General features: G+C 52.4%; 1 protein-coding gene across 3 annotated transcripts in view; it reads right to left on the bottom strand.

The window, feature by feature from the left end:
- CNPY1 (canopy FGF signaling regulator 1) overlaps positions 1 to 18898 on the bottom strand; it is a 93963-nt gene that overhangs the window by 31019 nt on the left and 44046 nt on the right. For 2 of the 3 annotated variants that reach the window (XM_033193064.1, XM_033193062.1), the window contains exon 1: positions 2373 to 2506. In XM_033193064.1, coding sequence (XP_033048955.1) covers positions 2373 to 2450 — 78 coding nt within the window. In that variant the 5' untranslated portion in view covers positions 2451 to 2506. Of the gene's footprint in view, positions 1 to 2372; positions 2507 to 14471; positions 14585 to 18898 lie in introns of those variants that run through there. The other variant, XM_033193063.1, reaches the window with a different exon arrangement.

The raw sequence follows: 18898 nt of genomic DNA, 5'->3' as shown, positions 1-18898 counted from the left end.
GTGGAACCCTTTGTGCAGTTTGACTTGATATCCTTGTCTATAAACTGAGCCCAGAACCAATCTGACTGTCCCCAGACACAACCCGCCTAGTTCCCACAGGCACGCGTGCCCTGCGTCCTCAGGCCTCGACTGAGATCCGATGCTGCAAACTGCGTGACCGTTCACCCTTTCTTCTAGGTGTTAACAGGCTTCTCATTCCAGAAAGCCTTTTTTAAAAGGAAAATTTGGGCTCATACTATGCCAAAATTCTTGGCAAATAATTGCCTTCTGTGCTAAATGTTGATGTTTTTAGAAACAGAAATTCAAGAAATGGACTCTAAATAACCTGTAGATAATTAGGCTAGCTATGACATTTAAGTTCGAGAGGCTTCAATAACCAGCTTAGAAGTTTTAAAACAGTGTCTGGACGGCGCAGTCTGGTGTTGGACACCACCAAGCCTTCAACCAGCCAGCCCTGATTTATAGTCTGCTCAAAGCGTGTCCTTCTCTTCCTCTCTCTGCAGCTTAGGATATCGGCACTTCCCTGTCAAATGGGGCTGTGCCCACGGTGACACAGCCAGCATTCAGAGAGGGGATAATTCCTTATTTGTACTTCTGTTTCCTAAGACCCGCCCTGTTGACCCTCTGGGAGCTTTCTCTGCATTCAGCTTCACACAGTCACACCAGGCAGACAGCAAACAGGGAATCCCAGCAAGAATGTCAGGCCCAATGGGTGCCGGCCTAAGAGAGAGCCTGGACAGAGCTCCGGGGTGGTGCCTCAGAAGTGGGGAGATGGCTTGTTTTGATTCACCAGTTCCCTAGAACGACCTAAGCCCTGGGCCTCTGGCCACTGTCAGCCCGAAAGCAACAGCAAGAAGCCCTGAGCAAGATGAGTGGCCCTTGCTGTGTGCACTGTCACTCTCCCTGCATGGATTGGGTTAAAGTGTGAGAACGAGACCCACCTGGATTCCACACTGACAGCTTGAGCAAATAAAGAGGATATGCGTCAACATCTGCTCAAACTGATACATAAGATTTTGCAGAGATCAATGTCTAGGAGGATACTTCATAAATTAAAATGATACTAAAATTTAGAGAGGAAAAATTGGTTCTGAAAATTCAGCGTGATTGGTTTTACAGCTGATGGATGACAAAGCTAGCTTCGTGGGTTCTGCTGCCAGAGGGGGGCTGTGTCTCTGTGTGTCCCTGCAGGCTCTGTATCTCCCTGTAGGTCACTGCCTTTCTCAACTGTTCTTGGACAGCATTCTCCAGCTCTTTACAAGGAGGACCCCAGATGACCCACTGCTGTATTTTATGGTTCCTACCACCTCCTCTGAAAATATGTTGCTGAGAAGTTTTTTTCAATCAAATCCAGCTGAAAAGAACTTGAATTCTAAAATCCCATAATACCTCTACAATGTCTTCCCATATTATTACAATGGAAAAACTGCCCCGCTCATAGAGTTGGGTCTGCCACACACACGTGCTTGTGCCTCACCGTCTCCTGGCCATGCGTGTTGGGAGCCCCTGGGAAACACGACGGACAAAGTTCATCTCATCAATCAGGAAAATGCATGCCCTCACACACCACCTGTCTGAGTCTACAGTCAGAAAACAAAATGTGCTCATTTCTCCTTTACCGGTATTACAACCAAAAGAATCCCAAATCGATACCCACTCAGTGTCCTTCTAACAGATACAAGCTCTGCCCATCACTTGAGAATCTTCTGTTGCAGTTAGAGTAACCAAGCATAAGCCCTAGAGTGAGAACCTGCGTGTGGCTCACACCACACAGGCAGCCGCAGAAACAGCGCCTCCCAAACGGCGCGGCCTTGCTCACCCTCCAAACCCAGGCGGCGCCCGACAGGAACGGCTGGAGGGAGGAAAGCGCCAGGCACCTCTCCTTCAGGGTCTGACACTGTAAAACTTGGCACATCAGTGAGTCTGCTCGGATATTCCGGCTCGGAACACGCCGGTTCGCCAGAGAGGGAGGGGAAACATAACGAGCTTGTGCCTCATTCCCGACGGCTCTCCACGCAAAGTTAACGTGTTTAAGCCCACGGCCAAGTGAGGCGTGCACACCCACGTCCCCACGCGTGCAGGGCGCCCCTCAGAATGGCAGAGAGGCGGACGCTCTGGCCAGCGCAGAGCGGGGCCAGCTCCGCCACCCAGTGCGTGGGAAGTCCCGCGGTACCAGCAGGGTCCACCGCTTCGCTCCATCCTGGTCCCGCGTGAAAGCCCCGAGGGGCAAAGTGGGTATCAAATGTGAATTCCACTCGTCCGCGGCGCCGAGCATGATGAAAATCTGAGCGCCTCTGACCGGGGAAGCAATAGCTATGGGATTAAGGCGAATTTCTTATGGAGACTCAGAAAGACGTGCAGTTGGTAATTACCTGCTCCCTGTGGTACAGTCCGTCCTTCATGCCTGGCTCTAACCGGACAGACTCTCGGCGGCTTTGCTCTCCCGGCATTGTCTCAGCACCCACCAAGAGGATTAAAAATAATCTCTTTCCCTTTTAATTTTGTGTCCCCCACATCCCCTCCTCCTCCCCACATCCCATCCTCCTCCCCAGATCCCCTGGGGACGGCATGAATTTTTAATCCCTGAGGTTTGAGAGGGGGAGGGGGTGTTAACCCCTTGTTGGGGTGGCGGCCCGAGGCCTGGAAGCCCGGGGGGAAAGGTCCCCCTGCTGGCCCCGCCGGGAAGAGCACTGCGACCCCCCAGGACACTGACGATGCCCGCCTGTGTGTGCACTGCCCAGGCCAGCGGGTTAGGGGCCCCAAAACCGGGAAGCAGGAGAAGCTGCCTTTCCTTTCCCCTGACCCAGGCACAGTCTCCTGATGGCCTCAAGTGCCTCCTCTGGTGCCCAGATAGGCTGCCAGCCACATAGCTGCTCCACGCCTTCCCGTGCATGCACACAGACACACACACATGCACACACACGTGCACACACGTATGCACACACATGTGCACACACACCATGCATGCATAGACACACAGGCACGTGTACACACGTGCACAGACACAAACACACATGTGCACTTGCATGTGTGCACACAGACACACACACATGATGCAAACACTTGCTCCTGTTCCCCCAGGTTTGAATTTCCACCCTGGCCTTTCTGATGACGTCAGACCTTAGCATGCGGGGCTGATCAGGAAGGCGAATGGGCCGCAGGCAGGGGCCACTGTCTCAGCCTGCTCCACTCACAGCGTCGGGGGGTGGCCAACTGCACTGAGCCAGGCAGCCCTGGTGGCAGGTCTGGGCAGTTCATAGAATTGGGTCCTGAACGCCCCCTACTGCCCCTACAGCAGCAAGGGGCTGGCGTGGAGACTGGAACCTGATGGGATGCCAGCCTCTAGTGAAGGCCACAGTCAGGCCACAACTAACATGCAGAGCACAGGGCTTTCTGGGCACTGAGGGAGTGGGCACTGGGCAGCTCCCGGGCAGGAAAGATCAGGCTGGGGAGTCAGAGCTCGGCCTCGGCCCAGTGTCTATGGGCAAGGGACACTGGAGGGCATCACCTATCTTCCTGGGAGGATATGACTGAGGAGGTGGGTGGTTCTCTGGCTCTGGTGGGCACAGGACCTCAGCTTGGGGAAAGGGAGGTTGAGACAGCCCAGTGGTGACCTGGCTGATGTGAGAGCAGTTCTGTGTTCAGCAGAAAAGGCGGCTGGATGTGCAGCACATTGCAAAGGGCAGGGAGAAGGCTCCGCTCAAAAACAAACAAGTGGCAAAACACCCCTGCATCCCCAATTCCCTAATGCCAAATCCAACATTTGTGGGGCTCCTGCCTTTGTGCCCGGTCAGCATGTAAGCACTTCTGGGATGGACCCAGCATTGGTGCCAGGGCTCCAATCATCACGGACTATTAATGCCAGCTGTTCCCATGTGCCCTGCCTCCAGGAAGGTGAGCTGTGCTGGACCAGCAGCAGAAGCTTCAGGGGAGAGGCTTCTCTCTGCTAATGTTTGATCACTTGGGAGAGGAGGAAGGGAGCATTTCAACTGCAGATGAATCATGATCCAGAGATGGGAGAAGCCAAGAGCTTACAGGTGCACACACTCAGGCACAATGGCAGCCAAACACATAAGGCATAAGGATACACTCAAGAAATGTACAGAATCCACAGGAATAAGACAGAAAAGCTTTACTGAAGGACATGAAGGAAGCCGGGAATGAGCAGAGCACATACCATGAGACAGGTCCAACCAGCTGCCTCCCCAAAACCCCTTCTCCCTTCCTTGCCTACAGACGGGGCCTGATTTAATCCTAGAGGGTTTCGAATAGGGAGGTGACATTCAGGGCCCATCCTGCCTTCCACGGGGCTGCAGAGGCTGGAAAGCAAAACCCTACACTTCCAAGACTCATTTGCAGCTGGAGGGCTCTATAGGATTGGGGCCATGTCATTGGATGCATTCCTCTGTGATTTGGAAGGTGGTGGATGGAGAGCCCGACTTCTCACCGATTCTGCTGTTCTCTGGTAAGCACGGTCTACAGTCGTCGGGATTTTCTGGAGAAGTCTACAACATCTTCTCATGGGAATCAGTATGGGGAGGGTGTTGTGATATGAAGAGGCAGGTAAGTTCCTTTCCATTTAAAAGAGCTCAAGTGTTTCTGAGATTTGCAACTGGAGGCTGGCAGGTATATTATTTGGTGCAAAATTTGGCTGTAGGTAGTAAACCCTCCAGGATGAGATTCTGGGCTGGGCTGGCCTCACCTGGAAGGGTCAGAGGCAGTGGGGTCCAGGTGCCATTTGAAATGGCATGCTGTAAATCCATGGCATGCAGTGGCAAAACAGGGACTTGCAGCATTACCTGTGGTCACATGGAGTGAAGTCCCCAGGGAAGGGGAGACTGTGGACAACTGATCACCCACTGCAGCAGACAAGTCCTGGGTGGGGCTGGTTATTTCTGCAGTACTGGGAGGTTAGCAAGCCTACGGGCTGCTCTGTGCTTGAAACCTATAGTTACAGATTTCAGGAAACTTCTCAGGTCACCAAATGCATCCAGAGCCATACTGAGGTGTCTTTCTTTGTCCCATGCTACCAGGCTTCTCTCCAGTGACCAGTAACCTGCTGTATGGTCACCACACTCCACTTTATCCTCCTCCTGGACACAGCTCAACTGTTTCCAGCCCCTCTTCCAACTAAGTGAGGACATGTGCTGGAGTCCCAGCCATGGAATGTGGGTAGAAGCAAGGCCCCTTATTGTTAGCCCTGCCTGTAAACATTTCCCACAGAATCCTCCATGCTCTCTCTCCCCATCCACCTGCTGGATGAAGAGGACTCTGGGGCTTACAGGAGGAGGAGCCACAAGACAGAAGAGCCTGGGTCCCTGAATGACCAAGTGGAGCAGAGCCCCCTGCCAACTGACACTAGACTACAACATAAGCAAGAAGTCAACTCTCAACTCTCGTGGCAATCCACACTGACACTAGGCCATGTTATGGTTCTTAAACTATCCTGACAAACACACTCAGTAAAGAATGATGCCAGCAATTTAAACAAAAATGAGTGATGGTGTTTCTCTCTTTAAACAAGATAAAAAAGAAATAAAATAGAAGACGGTACACAATCAAAGCCACAAAACAAATTAAAAATGTATACAACCCTGAGTCCTAGGGACACAAGGACCAGAGCATCCATCTGTTCATGCTTCTTGCTCTTCTTTGAGAGGAAAGGAACATGAGGACTGTAAGTAAAGGAGCCAGGGCTATTTATTACTCAGCATGCTAACATCTGCTCATGTCCTCTACATGGCTGAGAGATGAGACCCACGTGTCTCAGAAGAGCAAGTCCTTGGCCAATGAGAGTTATGGAAAGAAGAGAGAGTAGCAGCAGAGATAAAGGGGGAAGCTGCCTCCCCTCCAGTCCCTCCTTCCGAGGACTCTCAAAGCATCAAAGGACACATGCAAGGAGCAAAAATAGAGCATTGCATCAGTTCCTGAGGCTGCTCCAGGGCCAGTGACACCACCAGGAATGAAGCTGGACAAATCAAGTGAGGGCCACATCACAGCTTTCTGTGGTTTTTGTTTGTTTGTGTGTTTGTTTGTTTGTTTGGGATGGGGTTTCGCTCTTGTTGCCCAGGCTGGAGAGCAGTGGCACGATCTTGGCTCACTGCAACCTCTGCCTCCCAGATTCAAGCGATTCTCCTGCCTCAGCCTCCCAAGTAGCTGGGGCTACAGGCATGTGCCATCACACCAGACTACTTTTTTGTGTGTATTTTTAGTAGAGACGGGGTTTCATCTGTTGCCCAGGCTGATCTCAAACTCCTGACCTCAAGTGATCCACCCGCCTTGGCCTCCCAAAGTGCCAGGATTACAGGTGCAAGCCACGGCGTCCAGCCTCTGTTGAATATTTTAAACGAAACAAAATCATGTGTCTGTGCATCGCTTTCCATCTTATTAAGAACAATGCTACTTTTTAGAATAGGAATTTCTACATTATCATGGAATTCTTTTGATTTCTAAAAACAACAACTTCAAAACTTTGTGTTTTAAAATTTCATAAGTAATATGTTTATTATAGACAAAATTTTAAAAGATACACAAAGAAAGAAAGAAGCTCAGGAGTAACACTGAGAGGCAGGAACTGTGACTACTGCAGTGTATTTCCTGAGGCTCCCTCCTGCCGCAAACAGACACAGACATGTAAGAGGGCACCAGTATGTGCAGGTTAATAACCTCTTTTTTGCACTTAATAACAGAAAATACCCTTCTGATTTTTTCACATGGCAATTTACAGGTTCCTGTGACAACATTTTCTTGCACCATCATCTTTCTCAACTGTTGCTGAAGTAATTTACTTATTACAGTGGCATCCATAGGCCAACAAACCTTGCAAAACAATTTAGGGGTGGTCCCTTAAACTCCTGGTTGCTAAGTGTGGCCTCCGGCCCTGCTGCCCATCTGCACACCATCCCTTTCTCTTGTGCTTGCAAGAAAATGCAAGTAAGTACTAGGGACTGTTGCCACCAACCTAATTTTCAGACACTGGGGACCCTGCAGGCTGGTCTCACTGTCTTCTGAGCTCTCTGCCTTCGCCCGCGTGTGACCCTGAACTGTGGAAGATCTGGGGACCGCCCACCAAAGAGCCCTCCCACCCCCTTCCTGCTAATCCCAGACTCTGCCCCTGCTCACGTGCCCAGGACAGGTCACGCCCCCACAAGGACCCAAGCTTGGGTCTGGACTGATCTGAGGGACGTCTGCAGATGCCCCACTTGCCCTGCAGTTGGTCTAGCCACAGGCGTTAGAGGCCCTCCTGACCCATAAGATATGAGGGGGAGTTCTGGGGGCTGGGGGTCAGGGTTGCTGGACAAATGTCCTCCTTGTTAAAAAAGAGATCCCATGCAAAGCTGCTCACTTTTCTGCTCTGAGCACCGCTGTGGGCTGACTCGCGCCCCCTCCTGTTCACTTCCTGCCCACCCCACACCACTCATCCTTCACTCTCTAAGATGTGGCGTTCACACTGGTGGCTGCTGAGGTCCCTGGGTCAGAGTGTAAGCTCCTATCGGGGAAGAATTCCTCCCCTAGTCCACACCACACATAGACCCGGAGTGCTGATCCAAAGGAGACCAGTGCCGGTGCACATCAGTAGGAATTTGAGCCCCAAGGCTGCTGCCACCAGGGTCCAGGAGCCGGCTTCGGGCACCTTTCTTTGTCCCCCTCCCCACCCTGCCCAGCTGTGGTTCCTTGGTCCATAGAAAGCGTAGGCCGCTAAACCAAAGCTGTCACTGCTGTAATATCAGGATTCAGAGATGTTCTGATTTTCTTTCTGCAGAAGGAGTCAGGAATTGTTGCAGCATTGTTTGGGTATTAATAATCTTCCCAAATGAAATACCTTTAGGCTACTGTATCATGCTGGGGACAGCCATCTGCTATAGTAGCTTTCAATTTTTTGGACATGACCCACTTCTTACACCAAAACTCATTATATAAAGTGTCACAAAACATACTTTCCTTTTATATAAGATGTACTCTGATATTTAATATATATTTCTACATTCTTGTATGCCACTACAGAGATTTCATGGCCCTCTAGTGAGTAGGAAAATTGCTGATGGACTGAATCCCCCTGCACCTCCTGACTGGCCTGTTAGAATAGCCTGCCCTCTCATTTTGTCCATGTACAGTTGTGCAGGTTGCGCACTGCACAGCTCCAGGATGTTATAGTGCCCTGCTGTTTCGTAGTACCTAACGGGATGGGGTAGCTCTGTCAATAGTGTGGGGGTAGAGGGAAAGCTTCCCTTCTGCTCCCTGTGAAGGTTTGTTGAAATGACTGAAAAACAGATTAATAGGGGAAAAAAGCAGACAAACATTAATGGGTGTTAGCATGGGAGCCATATGAAATATAAGACTCCAACAAGGGCAAGATGGTTAAGACTTAAATATCCTTTTCATGGAGGAGAAGGAAGTGGGGGGCCGTGGGCCATTTTAGAGGGATAGTCAGTGATTCTTAGGAGAAATGAATGGATCCAGGAGGCAGATATTATCTTATCAATGATTCTCTTAGGAAACTGACTAGGACCAACAAGTTACGGGAAGGTGAGGGGTAGAACTGCACCGTGAACAAAGATTTTCTTCTTATGTGACAAAGCCTCCCAGGTCATCACTTCGAGCTGCCCTCAGAAGAACAGACGAAAAGTCTGTCTGGGGGTGGCGGCGACCTTTAGGCTTTTCTCTCCTCTGGTGGCTAGATCTTTCCTGATTATTTGATCAAATTCCTCGGGAAGAGATCTTGACAATTCTATTTCTTTTGGAAAGAAGTTTCCTAAGTCGGATAAGGATATTCCAGGGAGAGTGTCTCTGCACTTGGGGGCTGGAGGAGGAAACAAGGTTAGAAAGTTCAGGATTCTGGGAAAACGTCAAAGGGCTTCCAACGTGCTTTAATTCAAGTGCTCAGCTTGCCAAAGCACCATGCGTTGGGGTCTCGTTCTCCTCATCCTAGCGCTAATACCATTTGGTATTGGAATTTGTCTAAATTAACTTATCAGCAAATTCAATTAATACTAATTTGTCAAAATTAAGTGAGTCACTAAAGCTTTCTGGGCCTCATCTGCATTTCTAAAATGAAGTTAATTACAGCGGCCCTGTTTACTTCCCACAGTTGTTTTTAAAACTTCAGTTAAAGAAGCATGAGGCGTTGGTGCAAACCCGATATTGGCCTTGGAAAGTTCAATCAGAAAGCACCAACAGCAGCAGTGAGGACAAGGCCAATATCGGGTTTCTGCTGCTGTTGGTGCTTTCTGATTGAACTTTCCGAGTTTCGTAGAGAGCGAGGCCTTGCTCTCACACTCAGCAGAGGCAGAGGATGCCCCTGAGCTCTGCTTCATCGTTTACGATACCCTCGGTGAACACACATTTCCTGGGTCCCTATGGGTAACACACACCTTGTGCTGGTGATCCTGAATCCAGTGACTGGAGTTCGGAGGCTCAAAATCTAAAAGCAAATGTGAGCCCCTCGACTGCAGCTCCCTGACCCTGGGTGCCCCCCGACCCTGGGTGCCCCCCTGAGAGCAGCAGTGCGTGCGTACCCTCATTCAGGAGGCCGGCCTTTCATCACTGGGAGAGGAGGCGGGTAAGCAAATGTGAAGTAACTGCCTCCAAATTGTCTTGTGCTGTGTTGCTCTGTTTTAGGAAAAAGTGCCATTAATCCAATCCGTTTAATAAATAAATAAATAAATAATAGGGAAATAACCGCAGTGCTGAGATGCTGGCTGCATTTTGCTGAACAGATGAGGCTTTGTGCCAGTGCTGAGGAGCTATCAAGTGAAGACATCCCACCTACTGTGGCAGCGGGGGTGGTCTCCCACCTGTCACCAACAGCCTGGGGCCCGAGGAGGCAGCTCTCTGAACTCTCGACTTTAGTGAGCACTCCCCCGCAGAGCCTCGCCGTTCCTGCTGTTCTGAAGACAGAGACCTCTGTGAGCGGAGCACGTGCTCCCTGGATATCACGAACATCGAGCAAGATGGGGCACGTGAATTTCGTTTCTCAAGGAGAACAGCACTAAAATCCTTGACTAGGGAGAAGGTTTCCAATGGAGCAAGGCAATCAATCCCCAGGAGCTGAGATCTATGTACATCATGTATTACTAAACAGCTTCCGTCCTCTGTACTTTTACAGGCTGTCCCATAAAGTTGATAACATTGAAGGCTTCTGAGCTAGCTTGAGAATGATGTTGATTAGAATAACATGCATTATTTTCTAATCCGCACCATACGACCCGCACCTTTCTCCCTTCTAGCCTGCTTGGAGGGTCAGCCTCAGATGATGGGAAGGGAGGCCAACCGGGCCTGGCTTTGAGGCTCCCCAGAGCACCCCCAGTCTGCTGAGTGTGGGGCGACTGTCCAGTGGGTCTTGCTCTGTCTAACTCAAGGGAAGCTGGAGCACCCTTCCTCGAGAGTCTTGCTGCCTCGCTGGCCAGGAGTAGAGTGTGGATGGAGCCACACACCCTGAGGTCCTTCCCAGGAAGGAAAGTCTTCCAGCCTCACACAGGCCTCTGTAACCATCACTCAAAGGCAGGTAAGCAGCCCTGGTGCTCAGAAACCACAGCAGCCCTACAGAGGGAACGCTTTGCTTGACGGGACCTTTTAGTACTGTCTTTGTTGGGATTCTCCCAGGGCTGTTTATCGGGAAGGTTCTGGAAACACTGGAGTGGAGGGGAAGTTCTACTGGAAGGCAGCCAATGAATGCTGCGTTTGCAAGCCGGCTGCCATGGCAGGGGGAGAGAATTCTACCGGGAAAATCCTAGAAGCCGGTGTGGAATGTGCAGTGGGATGCTCGCTGGCGAGTATTCCCAACCCCTGCCCTAGGGCCTGAGAGCTGATTCCCTCCCTGCCAGGCTGAGTGCTGTCAGGCAGGGAAGGCGGAGCTGGGTAGGGGAGTCAGGGGAGCCAGAGGGAGAGCGAGTTCTGCTTGGTCCTGCCAGCTGCTCCCTGGACCTAGGGGTCTGGGAGTCACCAGGCTCCAGGGAGTGACCCCCCAACCATGGTCAGGGCACCCCTTGCCCATGGGCGGGCATAGGGAGCCAAGTGAGGAAGGTCAGAACAGGGGTGAGGCTGGGGGCGCGATTCCTGCAGCCCTGGACGTGGGCGTGGAAATCCTCTTTGTGGAGACCTCTGCTTGCTCCTCGGGGCTCACCTGAGCTTCCTGACTGATGCTGGGGCCTCACTGCTGGGCCTCACGTGGAAAGAGCCACTGCACACCCCTGGGGCTGGGGGATTTCTGTCTGAGCTGCAATGGGGCTAGTAGCAAAGTATGCAGAATAGAAAAAAAGCGGGGTCCCCACATATCCCGGGGCTCCTGCGGCGCAGCCAGACCCAAAGACCCGCCCACTGCTGGGAGGACACACAGACCCTCATGGGCACCTGGCCCTCATCTGTGTCTGTCCAAGCCCCACATCCACGCCGGGGACTGAACCAGTGTGGGCAGAGGCCTGCCTGCAGCCACAGCCCTCTCACTTGCCACTCTCTGGGGGCCTCCTTTGACTCTTCTTCTAAGCAAGGGATGCCTGACCTGAGAGAAGCTGGTTTGCACATCTCCTCTGTCCACACTGCCCTCCCCAGACCCACCCCAGCCCGAGGCTAGACGGAGAGAATAGCCCGGTGTGGACACAGGCCACTTTGCACACATAGGGTCTGCACAGTGGCCGAGAGGCCACTCACTCACTTTGCTTCTTCCCCGGCTCCCCTTAGGAACTCGGGTTCTCGGGGAACCCGCCTCACCCCTCCCACAGAGGACCAGCCTCTCCAAGGACCCTGTGGCATCAGCACCCTCAGCTCTGAGGACACGGCCAGTGTTTCATTCCCTCCTGACTGAGGTCCAGAAAGGAGGAAAATGCAGGCAGGGTGTCCTGCCACCCTGTGGCCAGCCGGACCGGGCTGGGAACACCTCTGGCTTCGAGGCTTCTCCAGGCAGGATGACGGAGGCTCGAGACCCTCTCGTTTGGCAGCTGTGTACCTTCTTTTGTGTTTCACCGAAGGCCAAGCTGAGCACGGGCTCTGTGAGGTGCTGGGCGGGAGGAAGAGAGTGGCCCCCGCAGTAACACCAGCCTGGCCCCCATCCAAGTTCAAGCGGGGCAAGGGCAGAGCTGACTTCACACTGCCAGATCCCCTGCTTTCGAGTTTGGCCAAGTAGCCTGCTGGCAGAAGAAAACAATGCCACAGGAATGTGAATCACAGCAAGGAAGGGTTTTCTAACTGGGAAAGATGAGAGACCTTCTAGAAGTTTCCTGGGGAAGATGGTGCAGCTCTTTGAAGCATGGGAGTGGTGGAACCTGATGGGGTCACTCTGCTGTGAGTTAGCCAGAGGCAGGAACTGCTGAACCACACCCCCACCGCCAGGCCACGCCGTTCCCCAACACGAGGGCTTTAAAGATGAGTTCTCCAGCATGAGGAACCCACACGCATGCCTACAGGGTGCGTCATGTTTGCAGAGAGAAGTCTCTGTGTAATGCTGGCCTGGGCTACTTCTGACTGAGCAGGAACCCCAGGCAGAAAGATCACCTGAGATCAGCACCAGCTCCTTGTAGCTGCAACTGGGCACACTGATGAATGTAGCAGTCTAACTGCTTTCAAATTGCTTTGCAGACTGAGTGTTCCTGACAAAATCAGAAAAGTTATTTCAACTTGATCGCCGTGAAGTGGAACATCCTTCAAGACAACAGAAAGCAGGGGAGGGTGTGGCCCATTTTCTGCAGGCAAATTTAATTCCATTCTGGGATTAGACACACTGGAAAGGCTCAGGACTCCCAAACGTGGACTCCTGGGTCACATTACTCAAGGATGAGGTGTGAATTCGAGGAGGGTAGAAGGTACAATTTGGTGCCATCCCAATCCCCGCATGGCCCTCCATCCACTGTGGGAGCTGTGGCCACTCAGCCTGATTCTCCCTGTTCTCATCAGTAATCCAGAGACGCTGTTCTTTCTGCAGGGTCACTGTCAGGACTTGAAAATCACTTAAAGACTGTGGCCCAGCAGCTGTCAATAAAGAAGGGCTACCCGGCTCCTCCCTTCCAGCCCCTTCCTCAGGGCTCTGCAGTCATGTCCTTGGCTCTCCTTTGTCGGCCCGGTAGAGAAAGACTTCCTTTCTGCTGGCCCAGGAGCACTAATGATGGGTCTGATAGCCCAGATTGAAGTTATTGAAGTATTGAGACTCAACTGATCTTCAAAGCTGTGCTAGCTGGCACACACCCCCACACCTACACATATGGACACAATGCACACACAGACAGGGACTCACATCTTCCCTGGCCCTGCTTGACAGTGGGAATCAGCTCCTGGCCGGATGTCGGGGGCCAGTACTGTTCTGGGTTTTGTGGGGGCACATGTCCTGCATTCAGGTGACCACAAAGGACCTTGAGATTCCTGGGTGCAGGCTTCCGACCTGCAGCAGAGCAGCCAGTGGGCCTGCACGGGGTCCCTCTGGTAGACTTGCCAGACATGCCTCTTGAAGGATTCATCCTTGAGTGTGCCTTTGGGGAGGCAACGAACCCAACAGGGACCCCTGAGGGCCCAGCACTCTCCTGTTGGAGGTACTGACCTGTGGATGGAAATTCCCCCCTCATTCATAACTGAGGCGCATTAGAAGCCTGAGGCACTTTCGGTAAGGGCTGCCTGTCACAGCCCCACAGTTCAACCATGGCAGCCGTCGGTGACTCTCCTTTCCTGCCCTGTCCTCTTTGGATGGGCACACAGCTCCAGGAAGACATGGACCCCGCACAGACAGCCTAGCTTGCATTATTTAAGGCAAATGCAGTGCACCAGGACAAAAGAAAGCTGCAAGAAATCCAGACCCACTTCTGTTTAGCTTTGAGTGAGTTGGGATATATGGGGAACACCTTTCTATTAATATTTATCTTAGAACGATGCTGAAATTGGCTTATGTGTTCTGGGCACCTAGTACCTGAGGGCTCAGAGGGGAAGGTGTCCCCTAATGGGTCCCTCCTGGTGTCTTAGACTCCATCCCTTCCAGCACCCCACTTACCACCTCTGATCCTCAGGGGGAGCCCCTCTCTAGGTTGTGCAAGAGCATTTCTTCTTTCCCCATAGCCAAGTGTCCGATCTGTTCCAGAAAGTGGGTCTTACAACCTGCACCCCCAACTAGAAATCTGCAGATCTTGGAAGGGGAGGGAGTGTGGTACCAGGAGGGGGCTGTTCTGCTTTGAGCATCTCTAGGCCACCCCTTTGGCCTCTTCTGGGCCCCCTGCTGGCCTCACCAAGAACCATGGACGCGCTATTTTTATTCTGATGAAGAACAGTGCCGAAACGTCTTTCGACTTGACGAGACACAAAATTTAGGTGCTGAGAGAGATACTTCAATTTCAAGCTTAAAGATTACTTTGGGTCCCCCAGGACTCAGAAGCAATTTAGAGCTGATACCCTGAACAAGAGAAAGGTTAGAAGATTAAGACCAACTGCTGTTTGGATAAATGGTTGGTAATTGCCCATATCCGCAATTATACACTGGCACATAATATCTTTTCCGCTACCTTTCTCCTCTCCTGCGTCCCATCAGGATTGATTCGGAAGGAGCCCACCTTGGCCTTCTTCTGCCGAGCCTTGGTGATGTCGTGCTCTACCTCGTCCATCAGGGCCCTGCACGCTAAACAAGACACAAAACAGCTGTGATCAGAGGAGGAAGACAGCCGAAGCCAGGCCTGTGCAGGTAGCCTCTCTGGGAGGGGCAGAGTGACTTCCTGTGTGCCATCCTCCAGCTAGAACAGAGACAGTGCCGATGTGCCCAGGACCTGGGGAGGACTCTTGTCCTCTGCAGAGTTTTCAAAGACGGCAAGACAGACTTTTTTTTATGTTCCCTTTTGTATTTTGTGTTTTCAAAACCATATACAATCTACTTTTACATTTAAAATGTGCTTTTTTTGTTTTTGAGACAGGGTCTCACTCTGTTGCCCAGGCTGGAGTGCAGTGGCACTATCTCAGTTCACTGCAGCCTCAACCTCCCACACTCAAGCCATCCTCCCATTTCTACTTCTGAGTAGCTTGGACTACAGGTACAGGCACACATTACCACACCAGCTCATTTTTTTTTTTTTTTTTTTAGAGACAGGGTCTCACTATGTTGCCTAGGTAGGTCTTGAACTCAAGACATCCTGCTACCTCAGCCTCCTAAAGTTCTGGGATTACAAGTATGAGCCACCATGTCCAGCCTTAAAATGTGCTTTCCTATTTATTTATTTATGTATTTATGTATTTATTTATGTATTTATTTATTTATGTATTTATTTATTTATTGAGACAGAGTCTCGCTCTGTCGCCCAGGCTGGAGTGCAGTGGCACAATCTTGGCTCACTGCAACCTCTGCCTCTCAGGTTCAAGCAGTTCTCCTGCCTCGGCCTCCCGAGTAGCTGGGATTACAGGAGCTTTCCTTAAATACAGCAGACGCTCATCCTCTGAGTCCATGGGACCTGGAAGCCCCTCTGAGTTGCAATAATTACACCCAAGTAGCTTCTGCACTATGGGAAAAGTTGGTCGAAACTAGGCCCTTCTCCAAAAGATACATTTTTGCTGGATTTGAAGTCAAAGGGGACTCTCTGAAATTTATTTTTATGGGAAATGTAGCTGGCTTTGTCCCCTAAAATCCCTTCTCCCCAGGCCATGGCTGCCCATTGGAGACAGCTGAGCTGTGCCCTTGGGTCTGAACTCTCACAAATAAAAGATAAATGAAGTGATGCGTCCAACATCAGCCTCATTTGCTGAACCGAAAACGGATTCTGGCTTTCCTGTCTGTGGATGGAAGTCAGCATGTCAGAGCTAGCCCAAAGGGATGTGGGAGAAAAGAGACAGCGATGTCAGTGTCCTGAACGGCCACGAGCAGAGGCTGCCTGCCCATGTGGACCGCTCCCCTGGCTGTGAAATGAGACCCAAAGCTTCCATCTGAGTCACTCTCCCTCTGTCTGTGTTTTGGTCCCTGTTAGGACAGCATAGCCTTTCTCTGCCCAGGACATGACTTTGGCACAGTTGATACCGCGTTTAGTGCTCCCTTCTCATCCTGTGTCCGAATGCTGGCACTGAGGGCACAGGCTGTGTGGACGAGGTCAAAGGCCAATTGTGGGCGTGAAGCTGGAACACCAGCATGCTCACTTCCTTTAAGTGTTGCTGGGTGTTGCATTCCACGTGTCACGCCCTGGTACACTCCAGGACCTTGTGGTGCTGATTCCAGCACTATCACCATTTCACGGACATGACTTGGAGAGATGGAGGGACTTTCCCAGGTGTCTCCCCTACCCAATGTGCTACAGAAATCAGCAGAGCCACTGTTTGAGGACACAGATGGCACTCAGTCCTCAGAGGCCCACAGCCTGCGTTCCCTCCTGACCCTGCTCTTAGGGGTCAGTGACCTTTGATCGATGTGAGAGATCATTGATCACTATGATTACCTGTTATTGAGCAGTACATCTAACGAGTGTCACTGGGCTCCTCTGGGGCCTGGAGGTCTCTGACAGAGTAGCCTGTCTCTCTGAGGCTTCTAGGAGGAGAAGGAAGTTTTCATGGCAGAGGCATGAAAACCTGTGTCTCAGGTGTCCCCATTAGCACTTACTGTTTGTACTTGACACAGTGCACAGGGGCGCAAAGCTACTGACCACAGCCAAGCCCCTCTTCTCTAGGAGCAGGACTTACAGCTCCAAGAACAAACACTTCCTTTCTGGCTCCCTTGCAGCTAGGCCAGGGCCTGTAACTTGGTTCTACAACCATGTATTCTGGAATCTTCCTGAAGAGCCAGTGCTCGCCCTATGCCCTCTCTGACCCACTAAAGGTTGGATCTCAGCTCAGGCCCCAGAACCAGGGTACCCCAGGAGATGTCAGGGTGAGGAACTCAAAGGCGGGTCCTGGGGTCTGCGAGGGGAGACCTCCGTGCTGACTGGGACAGCACCCTCCACCCTTACGAGAGGGAGATGAGTGTCCAGGTTGTCTAAGCCACTGCTATTTTGAGTTCACTACACTCACACAGACGAGCATCACCTTCCACCTCTGGGATGGAATAAGAAAGGACCCTCCATGGCCAATGCTCCCCAGTGGGGGATCTTGGCCAGGCAGGGCCAAGGCTGCCAGGGGAGTGTGGGCCCAGAATCCTGGGCCTGCAGGTGGTGGACAGCCCAGTAGTCTCAAATGAGGAGTCCTCTAGGAAGAGTCGGCGGTGACCATGTTAATGCTGAGAATGGGGCCGCCTGGGACCCCTGCGACAGCAGGAGCCCAGCTTCCAGATGAGAGTAGGAGGAGAAGGGATGGGATTTTCTGATGTCCTTTACCCTGGCTCCTGGGAGAGGGAAGATGGTGGGAAATGGTGTCTTGGAAGTAGAGGCCAAAACGGTCAGCACAAAGGAGGGGTGGCCACTGGCCTCCAGGCCAACTTCAGAGGAGCCATGCACAGCCCAAGAGGGTGGCCGCCAGCCAGGTATAAAGGTTCCCTGAGAACCAGGGTGGGCCCAGCCCAGCATTTCCAGGGGCCCAGGTGGCCTCTGCCCTGACAGCCTCCTCCAGCCCTTCCTGATGGACCCAGGAGCTGGAGATGGTGCATCCTCACTGCCTGGCTGGCAGAGGACAGTGCTGGCCAACAGAAAGAATGTGGCCTTGCCATCAAGTGCTCAGTGTCAAACCCTGCTGGGCTGTGGGTGAGCATCACCCGGCTTTACCCAGAGTCTCTCCCATCGTAGGGAGGGGGTTGCACAAGTCTGTAGGCCACTCCACGCCTGCTGTCACCTTCCTGGCCCCACACGTGGCCACACCACGCCTGCTGTCCCCTTCCTGACCCCACTGACTGCTTGGAATCCCTGACTTGGGCCCAGTGACAAGCTGGGGACCCCGTCTCTCCTCGACATCTCTCTGCTTTCTGTGCCTGCAGACCTGTGCCCAGGCTCCTGCCCAGCTGCCCCAGCCTGAGCCCGGATGCTCCCTGTGCTGTGATCACTGTGGGTGTCCTTGGCTGCCTGGAGCCCCTCAAGGCTGGACTTGCCAGCAGAAGTGGAAAGGGGCCGGCGAGTGGGCTCAGCTCGCGGGGCTCTCTGGGTCCATATTTTAATGTTCTGCTGCCTTCATTTCAGACCCACATTTCACAAGCACCAAGACAGGCCGTGTAAAGGCAGAGCCCCTTGGAGTGCACACCTGTCATGCAGCATCCCCTAATGCCCTGAGCACGGCGGTGGCAGTGGCAGGACCAGGGCACACCCCCCCACCCAGGCCACGCAGGGCTTCTTGGGGTCAGGGTGGCCCCGTCAGCAAGGGAAGGTGCCGGGCTTCCAACAGGACAGGAGGGCCCTCAGGCCTGCCATCCCTGACCTCCCCTCGGAAGGGCCGCTCCACGAGAAAAGATCATTTTAAATTTCTGCCCCAGGTCACAGAACAAGTTAACAGAGTCACATCAGCGACCTGGGCTCCAGATTTCCAGTCCGGCATTAATTTAAATGTTAATCTGAAACCTTCACTTAAATCACAGGAGTTTAGAGTTTATTAGAGCAGGCGGCAGGAGTGGGGCCTCATGGGGGGATTGGCAGGTCACGTTGCCTGCCAGAGGGCAAGCCCCCTCCCGCTGGGCCCACCAGCCCCTGCCATTCTGGCTGCCTCCTTCCTTCTCCCTCCCTTTCTCTCTTGGAGGAAGATTTGGAAATGGGAAAGAGATGGAGGTAGATGTCACGACAGATTCAGATGAGCCCCCGGTGGCTCAGGAACCAGAGCCATCTCAAGGCGCTTGCAAGAGCAGGTGGTGTGCGCACTGCTTCCCAACTCCACAGTTAGTGACACCGCAGAGTTAGCCCGGATCAACAGGGGTGGGAGTATTTACACAACAGGAATAGGCAGATGCTACAAATCAGGGCCCCGCCACCACAACACTCCTGCCCACACTCTGCACAGGCCCACAGGGGCTACATGTCCCTAGAGGTGAAGGGATCAATGAATGTCCGAG

Source organism: Trachypithecus francoisi, unplaced genomic scaffold (genome assembly GCF_009764315.1).
Source record: "Trachypithecus francoisi isolate TF-2019V2 unplaced genomic scaffold, Tfra_2.0 Lachesis_group4, whole genome shotgun sequence".
In the NCBI taxonomy this organism is placed as follows: domain Eukaryota; kingdom Metazoa; phylum Chordata; class Mammalia; order Primates; family Cercopithecidae; genus Trachypithecus; species Trachypithecus francoisi.
This window is presented reverse-complemented; position numbering and strand designations above follow the sequence as displayed.